Raw genomic sequence first — 24,988 nt, 5'->3', positions numbered from 1 at the left:
AAATAAATAATATCTTTTAAAAAAAATGCTTTCACATTTAAAAAAAAAAGAAAAGAAAGCAAAAAGGAAGAAACAAAGGAATAAAAAACAAAGGACACAAACAGAAAACAAATAAATGGTAGAACTAAATCCAAACATGTCAATTATAGCAAAAGTAAATGCTATATAAACACCGATTAAAAGATTGTCAGAAATACTTTTTAACAAAAAGACCCAACTACATGCTATCTATAAGACACCTACTTTAAGTATAATGACAGAGAAAGGTTAAAAGTTAAAAGGATGCCAAGAATAACTAACCGAAAGAAAGATGGAGTAGCTATACTATCAAACAAACTAGACTTGAGAGCAAAAAAGTTTTCCAAGTCTAAAGAAGTACTCTACAAAATGACAGAACCAATTTCCCAAGAGCATATAACATTCTAAATGTATATGGGCCTAACAACAGCTTCAAAATACATAAAATTAAAACTGATGAAGTTGAAGTGAGAAGTAAACCCACAGTCAGACTCAGCATTCCTCTCATGTTGACAAAATAGCAAGAAAACCAGCAAACATACAGAATTTAATAACATCACTAACAATCAAGTGGATCTAATTGACATTTGTAGAAATTTTTAAAAACGCTTCATTCAAAAAGAGAACACACATTTTCTTCAAGTGAACATGGAACATTCATTCAAGATAAACCATATCCTGACCATAAAATGAAGCTTAAGAAATTTATAAAGATCTGAGTCATACAAATATGTTTTCTGACTATAAGGGAATTAAGCTAGAAATAATACATACTATGAAAATAACCAAATAATTGGTTATATATTAATTATGGGCCAAAAAAAGAAGTCTTAAGAAAAATTAGGTATTATTTTAGACTAAATGAAAAACACATTAAATTTGTGAGAGGTGGCTAAAGTAGTGCTTAGAAGGAAACTAAGACACTCAAATGTGTACCTTAGAAAAGAAAATTCTCAAAAACGTAAAAGAATTACAAAAGAGCAAATATATACAACAGTATTACTATAATTAACACTGTTATATGCTATTTTGAAAGCTGTTAAAAAAATAAATCTTAAGAGTTCCATCAGGAATTTTTCTTGGTAATCTGTAGATGATAGACATTGACTAAACTTATTGTGATAATCATTTCACAATATATGAAAGTCAAGTCATTATGTGATATACCTTAAACTACACAGTGCCATATTTCAATTTTACATCAATAAAACTGGGTGGGGGAGAACAAAATAAATCCAAAACAAACAGAAGCAAATAGTAAGAGTAGTAATCATTAATATCATTAATATCGAACACGAAATCCACAGAAGTGAATCAATGGAACCAAGAGCTGATTCTCAAAAGACAACTAAAACTGATAAATGGACAGAAAAAAACAGGGGATACAAAAATTACCAGTATCAATAATGAAGGAAGGGATATCACTAAACTCTGCACATATTAAAAGTATTGTAGGAAATAATATAAACTCTATGCACATAAATTCAACAGCCCCACTGAAATGGACCAATTTCTTGAAAGTCACAACCTATCAAAACTAAGCAGGAAGAAAAAAACTGAACAGTCCTCTGTCAATTAAAGAAATGTAATTAGTGATTTTAAATTCCCTTTTTCGGGGGGGGAGGTTTTGTTTTTTTTTTTTTAATTTTTTATGTAATCATTACCGTCAATGTGGGACTCACACTCACAACCCTGAGATCAATAGTCACATGCTCCACCAACTGAGCCAGTCAGGCACCACGATTTTAATATCTCTTTAAACAATCTCCAGACGCAGGGGTGCCTGGGTGGCTCAGTGGGTTAAACCTCTGCCTTCGGTTCAAAGTCATGATCTCAGGGTCCTGGGATCAAGCCCCGCATAGGACTCCCTGCTCAGCAGGGAGCCTGTGTTCCCCACCCCACACACCTGCCTCTCTGTCTACTTGTGATCTCTCTCTCCGACAAGTAAGTAAATAAATCTTTTTTTTTTTTTAAGATTTTTATTTTATTTATTTATTTGACAGAGAGAGATCACAAGTAGACAGAGAGGCAGGCAGAGAGAGAGAGAGAGAGAGGGAAGCAGGCTCCTCGCTGAGCAGAGAGCCCGATGCGGGACTCGATCCCAGGACCCTGAGATCATGACCTGAGCCGAAGGCAGCGGCTTAACCCACTGAGCCACCCAGGCGCCCAGTAAATAAATCTTAAAAAAAAAAAAAACTCCAGACCCAGATGGTGTCACTGGTGAATTCTACCAAACATTTTACTTTTAAAGATTTTATTTATTTGTCAGAGAGAGAGAGAGAGAGAGAGAGAGTGAGCACAAGCAGGGAAAGTGAAAGACAGGGGGAGAAGCAGGATCCCTGATGAGCAAGGAGCCCAATGCAAAACTTGGACCTGAGCCGAAGGCAGATGATTTAACCCAATGAGCCACCCAGGTGTCCCCTACCAAACATTTAAATAAAAAATAACACCAGTTCTACATAATCTCTTCCCCAAAAATACAAGAGAAGAGGCAAGAATATTTCCCAACCAATTTTATGAGTCTAGTATTATCCTGATACCAAAAAGTAGTTTACAATATTCAAAAATGTGGATACACTCCTAAACAAGTATAATGACATAGGACAGTAACAGGTAGCAAGAGTATGGATAGCTAGAAAATACATACCAATCTACATAAGTTCTATAAACTCATGGATTTGTTTGTGATTTGGGGACAATAACCCTTGACTAAGGGAGATCTATTATTTGCTGAATGATCTAGCTCATCAATTTTGTTCAACCAAATGCTGGTGTGTAGAAGGTAGGGGAGTGGCGGAATACTAACCCACACCCCCATCAGGAGATTACTGGTGGTAAACCCACCAATGTTCTCTCATAACCCAGTAAACATTTATTCAAACCTAAAATTTTCAGAATACAACGAACCACAGTTCCACACATACAGTGCATCCCTCACTCTATCTTTTCTTACTGTACCCTTGGATTAGTTTTAAGAAGTCCGGAAACCTGCTCTAACACTCACTAAATAGAGAATTAAGGACAAGATTAGAAGATCAGTCTGTGTTGGAATTTAGCCATGACTTTTAGTTCCTTCCTGATGAACCAACCAGAGAACATTATTTTTAAAACTGTTGTGCCTAGTCCCTAAAGTGAAGAAAACAAGCTAATCACATATTGTATAGGAAGATGCCATGACCACTGCTACCTCTGAAAAAATACAACTAGGAGGTCCACTGGGAGCCCTGCAAGCTTTGTATCACATATTGCCCTAATTTCTTTGAGACACAGGACACCCTGCAGGAATTGAATTGACTCATTCAGAATTCCCAGGTACAACATCATCCATTAACTACTTTTGCTTCCTGGTCAGCTCCATTTCTTTAAAAGAATTTATACAGAGGTTTTTCTGGGCTATTAAGAAATCTAACTGGTGATGAACATTTTATATAATTTTCTCAGTCTACTTCATTCTACTTCCGAGACAATAAACTTCATTGCTCACTGAAACTGTAAGAGCCATTAGTGGCTATTTAGATCTCCAATTAAATAAATGTCAGAGACATTACTGAGAAGTTACCAGAAAAGTGTCTCCTAGTTTAGAATTTAACCCATAACTTCTACTGCTACTAAGAACTTTTAAATATTAGAATGAAAAAGCCTCCAAATGTAATAATGTAATATCTAAGGATTACACCATATCATGCCAGACTACAGTGTATTCATGACCTCTTATCAGATCTCTTTCCCAACTAGAAGATAAATGAAGTTCTTGAAACCCTGCTCCACAGGTCTATCATAAAACAGCAATACTCTCTTCCTTATCTTTTAAAAAAAAGACCAGCCCAGGCATCCCTGAGAGAAGTAGTGGAAGAAAATGTTTATAAATACAATTCTGACATCAGACTCTGGAGAAAACTAACTTTGGCACCTATCATTAGAATACACTAAAATCTGGATTTTACTTTCTTCGTCCTTTATCTCCAACTTGGAACCTTTTCCTGCCTCTCCTTTATCTGCAACCTTATTTCCTCCACTAGTAACATCATGTGGATTGCTTAGTGCTTTTCCCCACTGTAAAACCTTCAGTAACACTGCTTATGTTTTAAAATATTAAAGTTACTAATTCCCTAAAAACATTTTAAACCAGAATGCATCAAGTCTTTTAGCTATCTGTTTACTTATGTATCAACAGAGACATCTCTGCTTCTACAGTTATCAGTTTGGCAGTACAGCATAGTCTGAATACATTTTCTCTTTCAGAATCTGTTTTTCACCCCCTGGCTCGCTCTGGGTGTCCCTGAAGAAACACCAAACATTGTAAAGCTACTCCATTAGCCCAGTCAGTGTTACCAGCACTGCTTCATATTGAAACACAGCTCTTAAATGATGGGCAGTCATGAAATACTGAGTCATTGTACAATGCTCAGGTTCCAAATTGCTCTGTCTTCTAAATGCTACCATCATTTTTTATTCAGTAGCTGTCTACAAACCCACTTACTACCATCAGGTGGGGAGCTTGGTAAGGAGTCAGAAGTACAGGAAGTCAGAAGTTAGTACAAGGAGTTAGAAGTACAGGAAGAGGGGTGCCTGGGTGGCTCAGTGGGTTAAGGCCTCTGCCTTCAGCTCAGGTCATGATCCCAGGGTCCTGGGATCAAGCCCCACATCGGGCTCTCTGCTCAGCAGGGAGCCTGCTTCCTCCTCTCTCTCTGCCTGCCTCTCTGCCTACTTGTGATCTCTGTCAAATAAATAAATAAAATCTTTAAAAAAAAAAAAAAAGAAGTACAGGAAGAGGCTGGAGTGACAAGGATGTTTTTATATAATACTCCAGCTATAATGTGGTTCCTGCATCAAGAATACATCATTGTTTTTAGTTAAGCCATATGTCACTGACTTAACACCATTAATAACAACAGTAATGATGATAATAGCAACATGATACCATTCACCTTACCTGCCTCATTTTACAGAAAAGGAAACTTGATATCAAGATCACAAGGTCACACACAGAGCAGCAAAACTGGGATTTGAACCCAGGTCCGAATTTCAAAACCCTAATGTTACTTTCTACTTGAGCATAATTCTTCAGGCATTTGAAAGTTATCTGTCAATAAATAAGCCAAGGCCATTACTCGTATAGACGCTTCAAGTCTACGTTAGGTTGCTCAACCACAGGGACAACAAAATACAAACTCAATCATCAACTGAAAGATTATAAATTGATGCTATACTAAGCATACATAGTAAAATACCAATTTAGGCCAATCACAATCTCTTCCACCAAACCAAAACTAGTAACTACAACCAGTTACCAAAAGGAAGACAAACCAAATAGACCAGCAAATTTTTCAGTATTTGCCCCAAACATCCTAGCACATCTATAACGGATTATGGCAAAGGATAGTCTAGAATTTCAGTTTCTCTCTCACAATGACAGAACTCTCATCAAGAATAAGAAATTGGTCCCTAATGGCCAGCATACCTCCATCCTGGAACTCAGAAACCTTTCAACCCCCTCTGAAACTGAATCCCTACTCAGTACTTACTTGAGGGCTGAGAGAAGATCCATTTCATCTGTCATCTAACTGGTACACATACTCCTGCCCTAATCCCCAAATATTACATCAACCACACTGGTAATTATCAACTATGGAGCATTTATGCCAGGCACTATTTTGCTGATTTATCTTACCTCACACCATGAGCCCACGGGACAACTATTCTTACTCCCGAATCACCAATGAAGAAACTGAAACTTTGAGGGGGTCACAAAGCTCAACAGGTCTAGAATTCAAATTTAGGCATGTCTGACCCAATATATTTAAACAATACCCTACACTGCTTCACTCTATTAAGTCAATAATAACGAGCACCTCCTGAGTCAGGCATAGAGTTATGCTTAAGGGATACAAATAAGAAAGTTTGCAGTCTGAAAGTGAAGACAGATAAGATGATAACAGACCCAAATATATACAATTTTGAACAAAGTGCTATGAGAAGAGAACAGAGGGCAATTAACTTTGCCTTAGAGAAGAGTTAAGGCAAGACTCCACAGATCTGGGGCGCCTGGGTGGCTCAGTGGGTTAAGCCTCTGCCTTCGGCTCAGGTCATAGTCTCAGGGTCCTGGGATCGAGCCCCGCATCGGGCTTTCTGCTCAGCAGGGAGCCTGCTCCCCTCCCACTCCCGTCTGTCTCTCTGCCTACTTGTGATCTGTCAAATAAATAAATAAAAATCTTTAGGGGCACCTGGGTGGCTCAGTGGGTTAAAGCCTCTGCCTTCGGCTCAGGTCATGATCCCAGGGTTCTAGGATTGAGCCCCGCATCGGGCTCTCTGCTCGGCAGGGAGCCTGCTTCCCCCTCTCTCTCTGCCTGCCTCTCTACCTGCTTGTGATCTCTGTCTGTCAAATAAATAAATAAAATCTTAAAAAAATAAATAAAAATAAAAATAAATTTAAAAATAAAAATCTTTTAAAAATTTAAAAAAAAAAAGAAGACTCCACAGATCTGAGATCTAAACAATATGTAAGGCAGTGCCATCTAAGGGAAAAGGAGCACCAGGAGATAATGTATTGTAGACAAAAGAAAAATGGCTTGGTATCTTGGGTATCTTCCATCATTAACAATCTAACATTTATTTCACAGCCTGATTTCTCCTTCTCCCCATAACCATCTTGCTAATTTTCATTGGCAAATTTAAGCCCAACTCCAAAGCCTGCCAAAAAACAAACAAACAAACAAAAAAACCTATACACACACACATACACTAAAATTTCCAAATGTTCCTAGGAAGAATAATATAGAGAAATATTAAAACACTCAGTAAAAGAGACTTAAAGTGTTTGGCAATAAATTGCTAAAGAAAGCTAAAAATGGCTAAGGAACACCACAAGAGGTGATGTCCCATTTCCAAACTAGTCTCAGTCACAAGACTTGGAAGAGCTGTACTGTATCAAGTGGCAAAACAAGGTCCTAAAGGATTTGTCTGTAAACAAGGATTCATCATAGTTCACTTTTTAACGGAATAGAACATTCAGGCCGAGTTATAGTTGTATCCTAGCCCTATCTCAAAACTATGTCACTTAACCTCTTTTTTCCTTTTATAAGCCAGTGAATATCTACTTAACAAGGGGGCTAAAACAATCATATAATGCTTTGTGTATGAATGCACTTCATAAAATAGTTAACTGTTCCACTAAAAAAATTAAATGAAAAGATTTTCATTGAACACCCCTTGGGTGTTGGAGATAGTAGAAAAGGATGACTAAGAAATAGTAGGATGGGGTCACCTGGGTGGCTTAGTGGGTTAAAGTCTCTGCCTTCAGCTCAGGTCATTGTCTCAGAGTCCTGGGATGGAGCCCCACATTGGGCTCTCTGCTCAGTGGGGAGCCTGCTTCCCCCTCTCTCTCTGCCTGCCTCTCTGCCTACTTGTGATCTCTGTCTGACAAATGAATAAATAAATCTTAAAAAAAAAAAAAAAGAAATAGTAGGATGTATAGCAACATTATAATAACTATCCTTAAGTATAACATAGTACAGAGGCTCCTGGATGGTTCAGTTGGTTAAGCATCTGACTGCTAATTTCAGCTTGGGTTATGATCTCAGTGTTGTGAGATCAAGGCCCATGTCAGACTACGCACTTGGCATGGAGTCAGCCTGTCCCTTTCCCTCTGCTCCTAAATGAATCTCTTAGCAAATATCAAACAACCTAAGTGGGATAAGGAGATTGGGGATCACAATTTCTTTTCAATCACACAGTAAAATAATCAGTAATGGAAACCCGTAAGAGAGAAAAATACTCTAATACTATCCACGTGTTTACCCAGTACCTAAAAAAAATCACAACTTAAATCCCAAGAGATCAGATATCCTTTACGTTTAAAGCACAACAAATTACACATACCAACTTTTCTCTTCAGTAGAAAGACAATACGCAAAACTAAGCCAGACATTTTCCAGGGATAGAAACATTCCCCTCCAAATTAAATAGTGAAGGCTTCCAAGCCTACAAGAGCCTGAGCCACTTTGAATATACAGCCTTCATTCAGCTGCTTGGAGGGCCTGTGGATTAGGCCCTCTTCTGGACAGCCTGCAATCTGGGCACAGACTCATGTACACAGGCACCATAAACAAATCAAGATACCCCAAATGCAGTTCGGGAGGAGTGGAGAACATTTTGTAACGTTTGCAAAGCAGTCATCAGCAGGGTAGGATAACTGACACAAATCACAGGAGAAAGTATTCTACAAGATTATTTTGAAGAGAAACAACTACTTCCTAAGTTTCCTACTACTAAGATAAAGATACAAATTGAAATGTTAATTCTCAGTTTTAGTCCCACCATATCTAAAAATAATAGCATGAATGCACTTCCCATATATAAATTCCCTTTATATCATAATCATATAATACATTTTATACTCAACTCATACCCATCTCTTCTAAACTCATTCCCCCTCCTCCACCCCATATTCACTAGATCAAACAACCGTATTTCCCAACATTCACTGAACTCCTTAAAAAAGTCTCTGACAACAAATCCCCCTTTGCCCTACACATCTGGTTCAACCACTAAACTGCACCCTCTGGCAGCCCCTGGGTGGCTCAGTAGTTAAGTGTCTGCCTTGGGCTCAGGTCACAGTCCCAGAGTAGAGGGATGAAGCCCTGCATTGGGCTCCCCACTCGGTGGGAAGCTTGCTTCTCCCTCTCCCACTCCCACTGCTTGTGCTCCCTCTCTCGCTGTGTCTCCCTCTATCAAACAAAATAAATAAAACCTTAAAAAAAATTTTTTTAATTGCACCCATTCTACTTCCATAATAAAGCTATCTTTTCCTTACTCCTTAACTCAGTATCTCTCAATCAGATCTTTGTAATAGCCTTGTGACCAAGCTCCTTTTCACTGGTCTCTTTATTGATAACTAAATTCATCCTCTGAAAAACAGGTCTTACTTCATTCCCTCAAACAAAAATCTTCAATGGCTCCCCATGCATACTGATTTACTTTTGCAGTTTTTTGTTTTCTCCCTCATGCAAGTTACATGTAATACAACAAATTTCTTTCCCTCAATTGTGTCCTTCCTACTCCCACTGTTCCTTTTTGAACATCTTTTCTTCCCTCCATAATACTGGAAGCTGCACTAGGGAAGGAACCATGTCTGTTTTGTTCCTCACTATATCTATGCCACCTAGAACACTATATCAAATACTCACTGAATAAATGAAAACCACTCTACTCTCAAAGTTCACTTAAGGGCACCTGGGTGGCTCAGTTGGTTAAGCTGTCTGCCTTTGGCTCAGGTCATGATCTAAGGTTCCTGGGATCAAGCTCATAGGGTCTTTGCTCAGCTGGGAGTCTGTTTCTCCCTCTCACTTTCCCTTTGTGCTTTCTCTTTCTCTCTCAAATAAATAAAATCTTTAAAAAAAAAAAAAAAAAGTAGTTCACTTTAGTGGCCATTCCCACCAAGATCCCACTAAACCGCCTTTCTAAAATACCTGCAATGTCTTAGTCAAGTGAGGGTAGCATTTTGTGCCAATCTTAAGGCACTTAGTATTTGTATCCTATACATACATGGCTAATATGAAGCACATATTCTACCACAAACAACCTTGTCTGGTACATTTATGAACCATCTATCACAAAAGCTTGTACACAGTTTAAGTATACATAAATACACTTTGTTGTTATATTCATTCATTCACTCATTATTTACAGAGCTTATTACATGCAGGACATAGTGCTTTGCACTAAAATACAGTATTGAAAAAAGGACAAAGCTCTGCCCCTATGGAACTTACATTCATAATAAAGACAAAGGTAATAAACAAGCGAATTTCTTAAGGTAGCAAGTACGGTGAAAATTACAGTGGAGGTGGTATGATCAATCCTAACTTGGGAAGACACATGCAAGAGACAGGATGAAAGAAGTATGTAAAGGTTAAAACTGGTCAAACTGGCCCACATTCAGATACACTGAAGAAAATTACAAAAACAAAGTTTTGGGCACAAACATTTTAATCACTCAGTAATGGAAAATAATGCCTGCAACCAAAATATACATATGCTGATTAATTAAAGCCTATTAACATCCATTTCATTTAACTTTTTTGCAAAAGGATAGAGGTTGGTTCCCTGGATTGAGAAGAAGGGGATCAAAAGTTCCATCTTGGGGCTCCTGGATGGCTCAGTAGGTTAAGCATCTGCCTTCAGCTTGGGTCACAATCCCAGGGTCCTGGGATTGAAGCCCCATATCCGCAGCAGAGAGTCTCCTTCTCTGCTCCTCCCTGCTCCCGGCTCATGCTCACTCTCTCTCTCAGATGAATAAAATCTTAATAAATAAAATTTTAAAAGTAAATAAAAGTTCCATCTTGAACTTACTGAACTTGAGTTGCCTTTTAGCCATCAAAGTAGGTAAGTCAAACAGACTACATGAAGTCACTCAGAAGGTACAACATGATCCTGTCACGACTGCATATACTGTACATTATGCTAAGTAAAAAAAGTCAGAGAGAGAAAAACACTTACATGTGAAATCTTTAAAAAAAAAAAAAAACAAAAAGAAGTAGTACTCAGAGAACAGATGGATAGCTGCCAGAGGCAGGACATACAGGATGGTGGCAGAAGAAATAGGTAAAGGGTACCAAAAGGTACAACTTCCAATTACAAAATAAATAAGAGGTAATGTACAGCATGGTGACTTTAGTTAATAATACTATACTGTATATTTCAAAGTTGCTAAGAAGTAAATCTTAATAGTTCTCATCACGAGATTAAAAAAAAATTATAACTATGCATGGTGATGGATGTTAACTAGACTGTGATGATCATTTTGCAATATATACAAATATGCAGTCATTATGTTATACACCTAAAATTAGTATCATACGTTAATTATATCTCACTAACAAAAAAAAGCATATATTTTTGTATATTTAAAACAACAGAGAGAAAATGGGAAGGATATACAACTTAATATTAATAGTCATTAAATCCAAATGGTATTAAAAATGATTTTTTGTTTGAATATTTTTTTTTTATTCGACAGAGATCACAAGTAGGCAGGGAGGCAGGCAGGGGAGATATACTCTTTTTTAAAACAATATGGATTATGCTTACTCTTTTTAAGAAACAAATGTTTTAAGTTTTTAAATTCAGCCACTGAATGAAGAAAATAGTAAGATCAAAATAAAGAAACCAAAAGCCAAGAGTGAAAACAGCTAGATTTTGGAGGCAGAAAAACTGGGTTTCTTCCATTTCCTAGTTTTTCCTCTGATAAGAACTATTTAAAAATAATGAAGTCCATATACTTGTATTCAAACTTTCTCCATTGAAAAACGTGCTGTCAAGAAAAAATAGGTCTAGTGATCAATGTCTAAACCAGACCTTAGCCCACCTTCACAGAGGAAACTCTGACAAAAGCTCTTTCTGGTCTAGCCTGCATACAATCTCAAGAGCCCACTCCTCATCTCAGAGAGGATGGGCTACTACAAACACAGTATACAGCCTGTGGGGGCTTGCAAATTTATGGCTATCAACAATGATTAAACCTACTCTAATCTCAAATCTTGGTTTAAAAACTAAAACAAACAGGAAAATGGACACCAAAATTTGGGTCTTATCCAAATTTAAAATTACAATCTAAGCACACACTTGTACAGGTCACCTGAATTCTAGAGGGCAGGTAGTGCTGCCAAGGGCCACTCTTTTCTTGGAGGGATCAGTCTACCTTTCTACCTTTTACTGTGAAGCGACGTTCTTAACTCTCATTCTTAACACTATGTACGCTTTGCATACTGAAATATGAAAATGGATATGTGGGTTCATAAAGACATTTTTCTTAATGTTATATTATGAAAATAAGTCTATTCGAAAATATTATTTGCACACCTAGTATGTGTCAGGCACTGTTTCAGGGTACTGGAATATATCAGTGAACAAAGCAACAAAAAACCTTGCCCTCAAGAAAAGCACACTATAGTAATCGATCTAGCAGCTAACATTTATGGAGCACTTCCGTATTACTTGCCTTGTTTTGAACACTGTTCAGAATGTTTTACCAGTATTAACTCAAAACAACTCTTTGAGGTAGAAACTACTATTATTTCCATTTTACATGTAAGGAAACAGACACTAAGGAGTTAAAAACTTGCCAAAAATAAGACAAGTCAAAGAAGAAGAGTCAAGACTTGAACCTCAATAGTCTGGCTCTCAGTTCCTAACCTCTATGCCATTTACCTCATGCAGCCACTTAAACATATTCCAAATAAACTCATTCATACCATGTTCATATGCCAACAAATTTAGGCTCAAAATATATTCTTAGAGTAATACTACTTAGATAGAGCTAAAGTAATTATTATCAAGTAAATTTGTAAAAAGACATTTTTAGGATCATTTTGCCAATCATCATCCAAGTTTTTTTTTTTTTTAAATAACAAATGATTCTTTTTCTAACTCAGCTTAGATGGAAAAGCTTCAATTTTCAAGTAGAAATGTCACTACTTAGATACCTGAAACTTAAAATTATTTTGTCAGTATTACAATTTTTTAAAAATACAGTATTCTTAAAGATGATTTTAAAATGAACCCTAAAGCTGTGATTTTTTTAAATATAAAAGAAATTTCCTTTTGGAATATGAAATAAGAATATTATTCTACTGTATGAAACTAGACAAACTGAAATCAGATCCAAATACAAGACCCAATGTCTAATTTAAGAAACAGTGTAACCTTTAAAAAAAAAAAAATAGCACAAAAGAATGTAAGCCTTGTGGTTTTGACTTTGAAGAAAGAAATTAACTCAAATTATCCCATTAGAGATTCCAATTTTGGTTTGTCACATCCCAGAAAAACTAAATGCCTTAAATTATCATTTAATTGTGAACATTAAGCAAATAGGTTAATAATTTTTTCTTAGTTCTTTCCTATATGAGCACAAAAGACAAGAATCAACTTTTATAATTATAAATGATATTCAAGTTATTAATTTAAAAATTCATATGCTATAGCCTCAAAAATGGTCTACCTGGCAAACATTCTTTTCCTTTTTTTTTTTTTTTTAAAAGAGAGACAGGTGGTAGAATGGAAGGGCAGAGAGGGGGAGAGAGAGAAAATCTTAAACAGGCTCCAAACCCAGGATAGAGCCAATAAGGACTGGATCTCATGACCCTGAGATCATGACCTGAGTCAAAATCAAAAGTCAGATGTTTAACCAACTGAGCTATCCAAGCATCCTTACTTGGCAAACTTTCTGAGATTCTGATATAGAAAAGAATATTTTCTAATACACCACCCCCACCCCTGGAAGAAAAGCAGCATCACACTATAAAAGGACAAGATTAGGTAAGGACTGCATGGAAATATGCCAGATTCCTGGAATACAAATCTTAATGCAATCCACCATTAAGTTTAAAACAAATCAGATCCAGAGAGCTAAAGAGGATAAGCTGCATTTATATGACTTGCCTGCAAAACCCAATAAAAAAGAGAATTAAGAAAGGCATTATGTTCTCTATAGTCCCAGTCTTAGTAGTTGCTGAAACATAGATATGTCTTTAAACATTAAACAGAGGCAGAGCAATTACCTAATAGAACAGTTTAAAAATACTGTTGGTTTACTTATCAACAAAACTAAGTATGTTTTGCCCTAAAAATAACAAGGGGCAAGTGCTTAGCTGACGTCCAACCTTATATATGAAGTCTGTTAAGAGGACATTCTCAGGTAAAAGTGCATACTTTACTTTCTGAAAAGCAGTTTGGCTGTTTGACATGAAATATGTTCCTATCAAATGACAGATGCTGGCGAGGATGCGGAGAAAGGGGAACCCTCCTACACTGTTGGTGGGAATGCAAGCTGGTGCAACCACTCTGGAAAACAGCATAGAGGTTCCTCAAAATGTTGAAAATAGAACTACCCTATGACCCAGCAATTGCACTGCTGGGTATTTACCCTAAAGATACAAACGTAGTGATCCGAAGGGGCACATGCACCCGAATGTTTATAGCAGCAATGTCTACAATAGCCAAAGTACGGAAAGAACCTAGATGTCCATCAACAGACGAATGGATAAAGAAGATGTGGTATATATACACAATGGAATACTATGCAGCCATTAAAAGAAATGAAATCTTGCCATTTGCGACGACGTGGATGGAACTAAAGGGTATCATGCTTAGCGAAATAAGTCAATCGGAGAAAGACAACTATCATATGATCTCCCTGATATGAGGAAGTGGAGATGCAATGTGAGGGGTTAGGGGGGTAGGAGAAGAGTAAATGAAACAAGATGGGATTGGGAGGGAGACAAACCATAAGTGACTCTTAATCTCACAAAACAAACTGAGGGTTGCTGGAGGGAGGGGGGTTGGGAGAGGGGGGTGGGGTTATGGACATTGGGGAGGGTATGTGCTATGGTGAGTGCTGTGAAGTGTGTAAACCTGGCGATTCACAGACCTGTACCCCTGGGGATAAAAATATATTATAAGTTTATAAAAATAAAATTAAAAAAAAAAAAGAAAGAAATATATTCCTATCTTCTGACCTAGTGATGTAACTCTGGAACTCATCCTTAGGAAATACAGAACACAATGATGTAAAATAGCAAAACTCAAAATTACTCAAATGTCCAATAATGAGGAAATGATCAAATATATTATGGTACAGGGGCGCCTGGGCGGCTCAGTGGGTTAAAGCCTCTGCCTTCGGCTCAGGTCGTGATCTCAGGGTCCTGGGATCGAGTCCCCCATCGGGCTCTCTGCTCAGCAGGGAGCCTGCTTCCTCCTCTCTCTCTGCCTGCCTCTCTGCCTACTTGTGATCTCTGTCAAATAAATAAATAAAATCTTTAAAAAAAAAAAGTGCCTTATAAAAAAAATAAAAAAATAAAAAAATATATATTATGGTACAGCCACAAGATATGCCATAACAATAAATTATAAAGGCATTAAAATGGTTTTACACACAGAAAAATATATACACCACAATTAAAACAAACTAGGTATCATCTCAAAACTTTTAAAAAGGTGTTTGGATATATCCATTAAAAAAAAAAAGAAGAAGAAGAAATAAATAAATAAATAAATAAATAAATAGGGGCGGCGCCTGGGTGGCTCAGTTGGTTAAGTGTCTGCCTTTGGCTCAGCTCATGATATCAGGATCCTGGGCTTGAGCCTCCTGTATGCTTCTCCCTTGGCCTCTGCTTCTCCCCCCTTCCCCCCGCCACTCCTGCTCTCTCTCAAAATAAATATATAAATAAAAAAATTTTTTTAAATAATAATAAAGACAAAAAGGAAACACTTTGAAATATTGACAATAGGTAACGCTGGATGGTGAAGATAGGTTTCTTCTACTTTAGGGATGCCTGGGTGGCTCAGTCATTAAACATCTACCTTCAGCTCAGGGCATGATCCCCTGATCCTGGGATGAGCCCGGCATCCAGCTCCCTGCTTGGCAGGAAGCCTGCTTCTCCCTCTCTCACTCCCCCTGCTTGTGTTCCCTCTCTCACTGTGTCTCTCTCTGTCAAATAAATACAATCTTTTTAAAAAGAAAGTTTCCTCTACTCTATACTATCCTTTTCAAATTTCTACTAATGACCCTGTCTTATTTTGATAATCAGAAAAAAAAAATCTAAAAATAATATTTAAGTAACTAGTTTTTATAGGAGCAATGCATTTTGTATCCATGTTCAGTGATAATCCACTTTATCTTTGAGGTTAAAAAGAGCTTTAAGTTGTGAGTAGCTAAGTCAGTAACATAAAATGGATTATTGCACTATAACAACTTCTTAATGAGAACATTTGACTTTTGATATTCTAGGTCTGCATGGAAAAAATAATGGGAATAGGGAAGAGGGTAAAGAACTTGGAAGAGAGGCTCCTTGGCAGGATGCCTCATGTGCTATAATTCCAAACGTGCATTTGAAGACCACCTCACTGGAAGGTTAGTTTCTACAATAAAATTACAAATGTACTAACCTGTAGACTTGAGCCACATTACAGTTTCTTTAAAAACTATTTTGCCCATTCTTACTCCAGAGTAATTAAGTAATAAACATTCTGATCAAACCCAGAATTATTTCTGCTTTTTAAAGAAAATAAACATAACTCAGTAACGCAACAATGCCTGTTAGCCAGTTATTTAAATGTCCAAACATAATATAATTTATATATACATCTTTATACTTTATATAATCATTCTTTCCCCTTAATTCATGTCCTCATATATACATAGAAAGATACACACACAAACACACACACAGAAACACACACACATAGTCCTCAAATGTTAATCAACATGCTTAAGATGCCTGGGTTTAAAATGTTATCTAGATTCATAACAAGAGTATATTTATGAACAAACATATTTTTTAAAGTTTTTTTAAAAGATTAAAATCTTCTAATCCACAGTTCTATGATCCTAATCTCAGCTAGACTTCACAGAGGTAGACCAGAAAATTAGAAAGTGAACTAGCCCCTAGGTTCTAATTTTATCTCTGCTACTAGTTAGCTGTCTTACAAATTTCACTTACTTTTCGGGATTCTCCAGCTACACCTATTAAAAGGGAGTAAAGTTAGACCACTTTAATTAAAGTTTCTACAAACTCTGAAAAACTGATTCTGGGGCACCTAGGTGGCTCAATCGGTTGAGCATCTGACTCTTGGTTTTGCCTAAAGTCATAATCTCAGGGTCCTGGGACCCAGCCCCAGGGGAGCTTCACGCTCAGCAGGGAGTCGGTTTTAAATTCTCTTCCTTTGCCCCTCCCCCGCGCACACACTAAAGAGCCTGTGCTCTCCCTCCCTCTCTCTAAAATAAACAATCTTAAAAAAAAAAAAAAAAAAGATTCTAGGTTCAAATTTCTACAATTGTTCCAAATATTTCCTTTTCCTAATTCTCAGCAATAATAAACTTTTCCTTGGATTAACCAATTTTGTATCAATACTTCAAAAAATGTAAACTTTTATACTATTCATTTCTAAAACACACTATATCTATAAAAGTTGGCCTATAACACTTTGGTAAATCCTATTAAACATTTCTTAGTAATTCCTGTAACCCATGTAAGAGTCTCTGCTAAAGATTACTCAACATACATTACACATATAGGACACATGATTTATTACGCAATAACTGCCATAATACTTAGCAATAAGCAATAATAGTTCATTCCCTAACGTTAATGACAAAATTAAAGACTAGAGTTTTTTAATGTTCAAAACAAAGACAACACTCTGTATGTTCAGGGTGTCTATGTAAAAATATTAGATAAAATCAAGCATCATTCCATTTTTGAAACAATAAGAATATGAATTTTAGGAATGAACCTCTCTGTTAATAAAATGCCTAATTTCAGAATGAGCCAAACCATACAAAATAATAAAGCTTCACAAACCTTTTGAGTGAGTTAAATGACATTTCTGAAATTTTTCTTAACTTTTAAAGCAGAAGATAAAGAAAGCCGCATTTTATGCAAAAAGTCAACTTTTACCAAAAGAAAACTGGCATTCACGAGGCTTTTCATACTGGGCAAGCTACTTTCTAAAGTGACACAAAGCACTCAAACCATCGGTGTTTGAGTCTACAAATCAAATATTTTACACAAAATACAAAGAATAGTTCAGTTAATTTTTTCAAATATAAGGCTAAATTTACTATTTTGGAAATATTGTTTTTATCTAAAAGTCTGTAAAAATTACTAACCTTTTCCTTGTCCTCAATATATTCTTTTTTTTTTTTTCCTAAAGATTTTATTTATTTATTTGTCAGAGAGAGAGAGGGAGAGAGAGCAAGCACAGGCAGACAGAATGGCAGGCAGAGGCAGAGGGAGAAGCAGGCTCCCTGATGAGCAAGGAGCCCAATGTGGGACTCGATCCCAGGACGCTGGGATCATGACCTGAGCCGAAGGCAGCTGCTTAACCCACTGAGCCACCCAGGTGTCCCCTCAATATATTCTTAATAATCACAGATTTAAGTTAGAGTCTGAGTTTTGTTTTGTTTTGTTTTTTTTAAGGTATGAAATTGGGGCACCTGGGTGGTTCAATGGGTTAAAGCCTCTGCCTTCGGCTCAGGTCATGATCCCAGGGTCCTGGGATCATCGAGCCCCACATCCAGCTCTGCTCAGCAGGGAGCCTGATTCCTCCTCTCTCTCTGCCTGCCTCTCTACCTACTTGTGATCTCTGCCTGTCAAATAAAGAAATAAAATACTTTTAAAAAAAAGGTATGAAATTTACGGAGGTCTCTTTTTTTTTCAGCATCTTAAATGCTACAACCAACTACAGTCCAGATTTTTTTCTAACCCAAACCTACCCACATCGTAATTCAAAATGAACTGTTTAATTAAAAAAAATAATGGAATCACCAGTTAGTTCACTTTGAAGTCAAAAGGTTTCCAGAAGCTCTGCTGTTAAAATAATCTAATACAGTATTTTTTAATGGGGGGGTGTGCATGATGTGATTGTTTGCTACAATCCACAAATCCACTACTGGAAGCCACATTTAGATAAATCAGTTTCAAGGAAGGAAATGACCCCAGCTAATGACCTTCTGAATATTGTTCAAAACACTGCGTCTGCATTAAAGAAGTATATCTGCTACAAGTAACAGCACCACTTACCTAGTCCCTTCTATGGGGAGCATGGTGCCAGTCACTTAACATCCGTCATTTCATTTACTCCCCAGAACAACTCTTTAACAAACCTATTATCATCTCTATTTAATAGATGAGAAAGCAAGGACTGAAAGAGGATACAAAGCTGCTAAGTGGCAGAGCCAGAATGCAAACCCACAGTTCCTTGACTTGAAAGTTCTTGTTCACATTTAAGCTACACCATCTATGAAAAATACAGTAAGCATGATTTTCAGGCTTATGTCTTTACAAGCTCTTCAAAGATTTACTGAACTTTTTCAGGTTTCCCAAGCATAACTACTCTGCAACAAATACAACAATTAATTGTAGTAATACAACTACATGTACACTGTATATTAATTGAGTGTCGTCAAAAGGATAGGGTTCTAAGGAGACTCCAATTCTTTTTTTTTTTTTTAAGATTTTATTTATTTATTTGACAGAGCACAAGCAGGCAGAGAGGCAGGCACAGAGAGAGGAAGGGAAGCAGGCTCCCTGCCGAGCAGAGAGCCAGATGTGGGGCTCAATCCCAGGACCCCGGGATCATGACCTGAGCCGAAGGCAGAGGCTTTAACCCACTGAGCCACCCAGGCGCCCCAGGAGACTTCAATACTTATCTGAAGGGAAAACCAGAAAATTTGCAATTAACTGAGATCTTATCTTTTCTGTATGGTATAAAAACTCTAGTACAGGGGCACCTGGGTGGCTCAGACAGTTAAGCATCTGCCTTAGGCTCAGGTCATGATCCAAGGGTCTTGGGGTTGAGTCCCGCATCAGGCTCCCTGCTCATCCAGAGTCTGCTTCTCCCTCTCCCCCTACCTCTACCTCTACCCCCCGCTTGCGCTCGCTCTTTCTCACATGCTCTCAAATAAATATTTAAAATTGGGGCGCCCTCCCTCCCTTTCTGTTCCACCCTCCCTTTCAAGGAAGAATCACCCTCATAAAAGATCAACCCTTCCTTTTTCAAGGAAGCTGAGTGACTACAGATCCATCTTTTCCGACTACTGGCTCTGAAAAAGCAGAAACCCCTAACTGCCTGGCTAAATAAATGCTGCGGGCTACAGCGAACTGGACTGGATGGAAGGGTTTCTCCCCAGTTTCTACCAGCGAGACCAGCAGCAATAAACTTGATTCCCCGCCCCCGACAGAGGAACGACTGAAACCTAGTAACTAAATTACAGGGAACATACTGCCCACGTAATTCGGGAAGGAGCCCACACCGGTCTCCTGCTTTCCTCACGATGGGGCTCTCAGTCCGGAGTGGCTACTTGAGGGACGCTCTGGAGTCTCACGCGTCCTCACGGGACCGACGGACAGCTTGCCAAATCCCACCCTTCGGGGAACTGACAGGCGTTAACCCTGCAGGTGCCCCCACAGACCAAACCCGAAGGAAACCCAATCCTTAAAAACGCGACCAGGCCGATTTTACCCCTTCCAAGCTCCGGCTGCGCTGAGCACCTAGCTTTCTGTAGAAGGTGACTAAATAGAATTAACCTTTCGACTGCCGATCCAGCGCTACCCCTCGGTCACCAACACGCGGGAACTCCAAACCTCGGCCCCCGCGAAGGTGACAGGAACGGCTTGCCTCCTCCCCTCGTCCCACTCTCATTAGCCCCATCGCGCTGAGGGCAGCCCCGGCCCGGGCCTTCGGGCAACAGCCGGGCGGGACTCGCGGGCTGCGGCGCCCCGGGCGGGTGAGCTGGCGGCACTCACCGCGATGACATTGACGAAGGTGGTCTTGCCGGAGTACTGCAGCCCCACCAGCGTCAGCTCCATCTCCTCCTTCCAGAAGAGCGAGCGAAACCAGTCCAGCAGGCGGGAGATGAGCGCCAACATGATGGCGGCCGGGAGGGAGAACGGACGGGAGGGCGGGAGGACAGCAGCAGTGACGGCACCCACACAAGCGGGCCTCAGCCCCGACCCCTCAACGGCTCCTCGGGGCCGCGGCACACCACTGGCGGACACAGGCGGGCGGCGGCGGCCGAAGCCAGGAAGCCGAGCGGGTCATATGACTCGCCCTACCCCACACGCTCGTCCGCGCGCCACCACCGGCACACACGGCAAGAGCGACGTGGCCTGCCCGGCCAGGCGCGTCTGCCGCCTGCAGCGCCACCTGCTGGAGCCTCCCTGCAGCACCGGGGCCGGGGAGCTGCCCTTGGGCTCCCTACCACCCCTCCCTTACTCATTAACGTTGATTAGCTAGCTCATCGTTCTTTCTACAATTGTTTATTGACAGTCGGCTCTATGCGGAAAATCTTCAAGACTCTGGGAGATTGAGCATGGCATAAAAATCCCTTCCTACATTTTTGGTAATAGCAAAAGCAGGGGAGCCACAAATGTTTATCAAGCAGAAACGGATTTAAAAAATCAGTGTGGCCCCAAAAGGGACTATTATGCAGCTATAAAAACAAATGAGGAAATTCTGTATGAACTGATATGAAATGATGTCCTGGAAATGTTTTCAAGGACTGTAAATGCTCTGTACATATATACAAGTATGTATTGTATTTGCAAAAAGAAATCCTAGAAGACCAATGAAAACGGTTTCTTATAGGCTAGAAGAAACTGGATGGCCAGAGACAGGAATGGGAATGAGACTTCTCTAGGTATCTTTTTGTTTGTTTGTTTGTTTGTTTGTTTTTTAAAGATTTTATTTGACAGACAGAGATCACAAGTCGGCAGAGAGGCAGGCAGAGAAAGGAAGGGAAGTAGGCTCCCTGCTGCGCAGAGAGCCCAATGCCAGACTCAATCCCAGGACCCCAGGATCATGACCCCAGCCGAAGGCAGAGGCTTTAAACCGCTGAGCCACCCAGGCACTCCACAAATAAATAAAATATTTTTTTAAAGTTTTTTTTTTTAAGTGAACTTTAGTAGTTCCATGGAGAATTAGCTATGGAAAGGCATTATGGGTTGAATTCTGTCCCTCCAGAAGATATGTTGGACTCCTAGCCCCCAATACCTCCGAATGTGACCTTGTTTGGAAATAAGGCCATTGCAGACATAATCAGTGAAGATGGTCATACTGCAGTAGAGTGGGCTTTTAATCCAAAACAACTGGTGTCCTTATAAGAGTAGCAGAAGATACACAGTCACAGGAGAGAAGACCATGTGATGATAGAGGCAGACACTAAAGTGTTGCAGCTGCAAGCCACGGAACACCAAGGACTAGCCAGCAAGCCACAGAGAGCTAATGATGAGGGAGCAGAAGGCAAAGCACAAGCTGACACCTGCAACCTCCCCCCACCCGCCCACTCCTGGGTGGGACTTGTATGATATTCTTCCAGGAAGCTCCCAACTAAATGCTAATATACCTCGCTAGAGGGGAAAACAACCTTAACTTGACAATGGCAAGACCTCTGGTATCTTGTAGGTATCTTGCAAGTTGGGCCCCTTTAGCATATGAAACTACTTTTGAAACCTCCCTTTTCCCTACTTCCCCCAGGTCCGGAGTATATAATCAGCCACTTCTCAAGGCCTCTGGGGCAGTCCCTCTTTCTACTGAGGGATTCTGTCCTGTGCTTTAATAAAACCACCGTTTTGCACCAAAGATGTTTCAATTCTTTCTTGGTGGTGGGTTCCGGACCTCACTGCACCAAACCTCACCTATATTCCAAAACCACATCACAAGTGGAGAGGCACAGGAGAGAGTCTCTCTTACAGCTTCGGAAAGAGCCAACCTGGCCAACATCTTGGTCTTGGACTTGTAGCCTCCAGAACTGTGAGACAAACTGTGATTTTTAGCCATCCAGTGTGTGGTTCGTTCTTATGGCAGCCCTAGCAAGCTAATGCAGAGAGAAAGAATAGAAGCAGTGAGATGGTTAGGAAGCTCTTCTATTAGTTTAAGGGAGCGATGATGGTGGCTGGAACCATGACGTTGTAGTAGGTACTTACTACAAGTAGGTACTTAAGTGCTGGCCATCACAGAGCTTTCATTCTGGTGGGAAGGACAATGAACCAATAAACACTAATTTTAAAATGAGAAATTAAACATTTTTCAACCTTTACAATTGTAATTCTCTTCACCTCTAATACTATTCAATGAAAAAGTCATTCTTACCCTCTAATTCTAGTTTCCCTTAAAAAAAAAAACTGGGGACGCCTGGGTGGCTCAGTGGGTTAAGCCGCTGCCTTCGGCTCAGGTCATGATCCCAGCGTCCTGGGATCGAGTCCCGCATCGGGCTCCTTGTTCTGTGGGGAGCCTGCTTCTCCCTCTGCCTCTGCCTGCCACTCTGTCTGCCTGTGCTCGCTCTCTCTCTCTCTTTCTGACAAATAAATAAATAAAATCTTTAAAAAAAAAATAAAAAAAAAAATAAAAAACTGGATAATTGGGTGCCTGGGTAGCTCAGTGGGTTAAGCCTCTGCCTTCCGCTCAGGTCATCATCTCAGGGTCCTGGGATCAAGTCCTGCATCGGGCTCTCTGCTCAGCTACCCCTGCCTCTCTGCCTACTTGTGATCTCTCTCTCTGTGTCAAATAACTAAAATCTTAAAAAATAAATAAATAAAAATTAAAAATAAGAACCTCTTAAGTCTATCTTTAAAAAAAAAAAAAAAACTGGAGGGGCACCTGGGTGACTCAGTGTGTTAAGCCTCTGCCTTCGGCTCAGGTCATGATCTCAGGGTCCTGGGATCGAGCCCCACATCAGGCTCTCTGCTCAGCCAGGAGCCTGCTTCCCCCCCACCTCTCTACCTGCCTCTCTGCCTACTTGTGATCTCTGTCAAATAAATAAATGAAATCTTTTTAAAAAACTGGAATATTTTTTGTCTTATAAGCACAATATTATGGTTGTAAAATATCGAACACAGATACATGACAAGAAAAAGTAAATCTATCTTGACATCCTCAATTCCCTCATCTTTGAAGTAACCCATTTTAACAGTTTACTCTTTTTATCAAATAAACACATATACACATATGTGTGATAATTTTCTTTTATATACAAAAATGGAAACATGTAGATGTTACTCTATAGCTCCTTCTGTTCGCTTACAGTTAAGTTCATTTTATTAAAAATAGAGGCAATAAATACTCAAAACAAATGTTTCCTAGTATTTTACTATGGTTTACTATTGTCTATTTCTTCTTTTTTTAAGATTTTATTGATTTATTTGACAGACAGAGATCACAAGTAGGCAGAGAGGCAGGCAGAGAGAGAGGAGGAAGCAGGCTCCCTGCTGAGCAGAGAGCCCGATGTGGGGCTCGATCCCAGGACCCTGGGATCATGACCTGAGCCAAAGGCAGAGGCTTTAACCCACTGAGCCACCCAGATGGCCCTCCAGGTTTTTTAAAAAATAGATTTAATAGGTTCTTATTTTTATTTTTATTTATTTATTTAAGATTTTATTTATTTGACAGAGAGAGAGAGAGAGAGATCACAAGTAGGCACAGAAGTACCCCTCTATTATCTATTTCCTGAAGCTATTTACATGTATTCTATCCATAAATGGAAATATCATATAGTAGAAAGTTACTAAACATGTCTTTTCAATTCTGAGTTCATTCATGTTATAGTGATAGCTTGAAATTAGCCATAGTAGGAATAGTCACACCATGAAAATTAGGAAACATGATAAATCAGGATTCCACCTTTCCTAACAAAACCAGTTGTTAGACATTTACCAGCACACTGTTGATAATACCTAAATCATAGCATTAGAGTGAGGATTAAAATAATATTAAGTTAAACTAAGTAAGGTGGTTAAAGGCAGGATGATGTGCTTATTACACATAGCCTACGTAGTTAGAGTGGCTGATTGTGATTATCAGCTCCTTTTCCCATCATCTGTGTAAATTATCAAAGCTGTTTAACCTCTCTGTGCCTCTACTTATTAACATTCACTAAATGATAGTTATTATTTCTAGGACATGGTATCTTGGGACATTTTGTTAAGAATCCAGGGGCTAGTTTTCTTATCTGTAAAATAGGGATAAAGATACCACCCTTATTTGTGGGGGGGGGGTTTGGAAGATTTTATTTATTTATTTGAGAGAGAGACAGTGAGAGAGAGCATGAGCGAGGAGAAGGTCAGAGAGAGAAGCAGGCTCCCTGTGGAGCTGGGAGCCCGATGCGGGACTTGATTCTGGGACTCCAGGATCATGACCTGAGCCAAAGGCAGTCGTCCAACCAACTGAGCCACCCAGGCATCCCCTTATTTGTGGTTTTAATTGAAGAGGCATTTTCTGCGGAACTCAGTCTAGTATTGTACTAAATCCCATGGGTCCACTCTTGCCTTTGAACTTTGTCTCCAATTAAGTTAAAAGAATTGGAATGCAGGATCACGTGTTCAGACACATTCAAAAGTCATGTGCAAAGGTCAGGAATCCCAGTGTCCTGTGAGTGTGGATTGTGTGGGGTAAGAGGGAAGATGGACTGATATGTTTA

At 39.2% G+C, this 24,988-nt stretch overlaps 1 protein-coding gene across 1 annotated transcript in view; it reads right to left on the bottom strand.

Annotated features, from left to right (window-relative positions):
• The window catches only part of LOC111144271 (ADP ribosylation factor like GTPase 8B), a 50,037-nt gene extending 29,430 nt beyond the window's left edge, over positions 1-20,607 (bottom strand). Inside the window, exon 1 of the mRNA XM_022498502.1 lies at positions 20,322-20,607. Coding sequence (XP_022354210.1) covers positions 20,322-20,444 — 123 coding nt within the window. The 5' untranslated portion in view covers positions 20,445-20,607. The remainder of the gene's footprint in view (positions 1-20,321) is intronic.
• Between the last annotated feature and the right edge of the window lie 4,381 nt (positions 20,608-24,988).

The sequence above is a fragment of the Enhydra lutris genome, unplaced genomic scaffold (assembly GCF_002288905.1).
Source record: "Enhydra lutris kenyoni isolate GAN:26980312 unplaced genomic scaffold, ASM228890v2 scaffoldscaffold10, whole genome shotgun sequence".
Taxonomy (NCBI): Eukaryota; Metazoa; Chordata; class Mammalia; order Carnivora; family Mustelidae; genus Enhydra; species Enhydra lutris.
The sequence above is the reverse complement of the archived record's forward strand: the minus strand, read 5'-3'. Positions and strand labels throughout refer to the sequence as shown.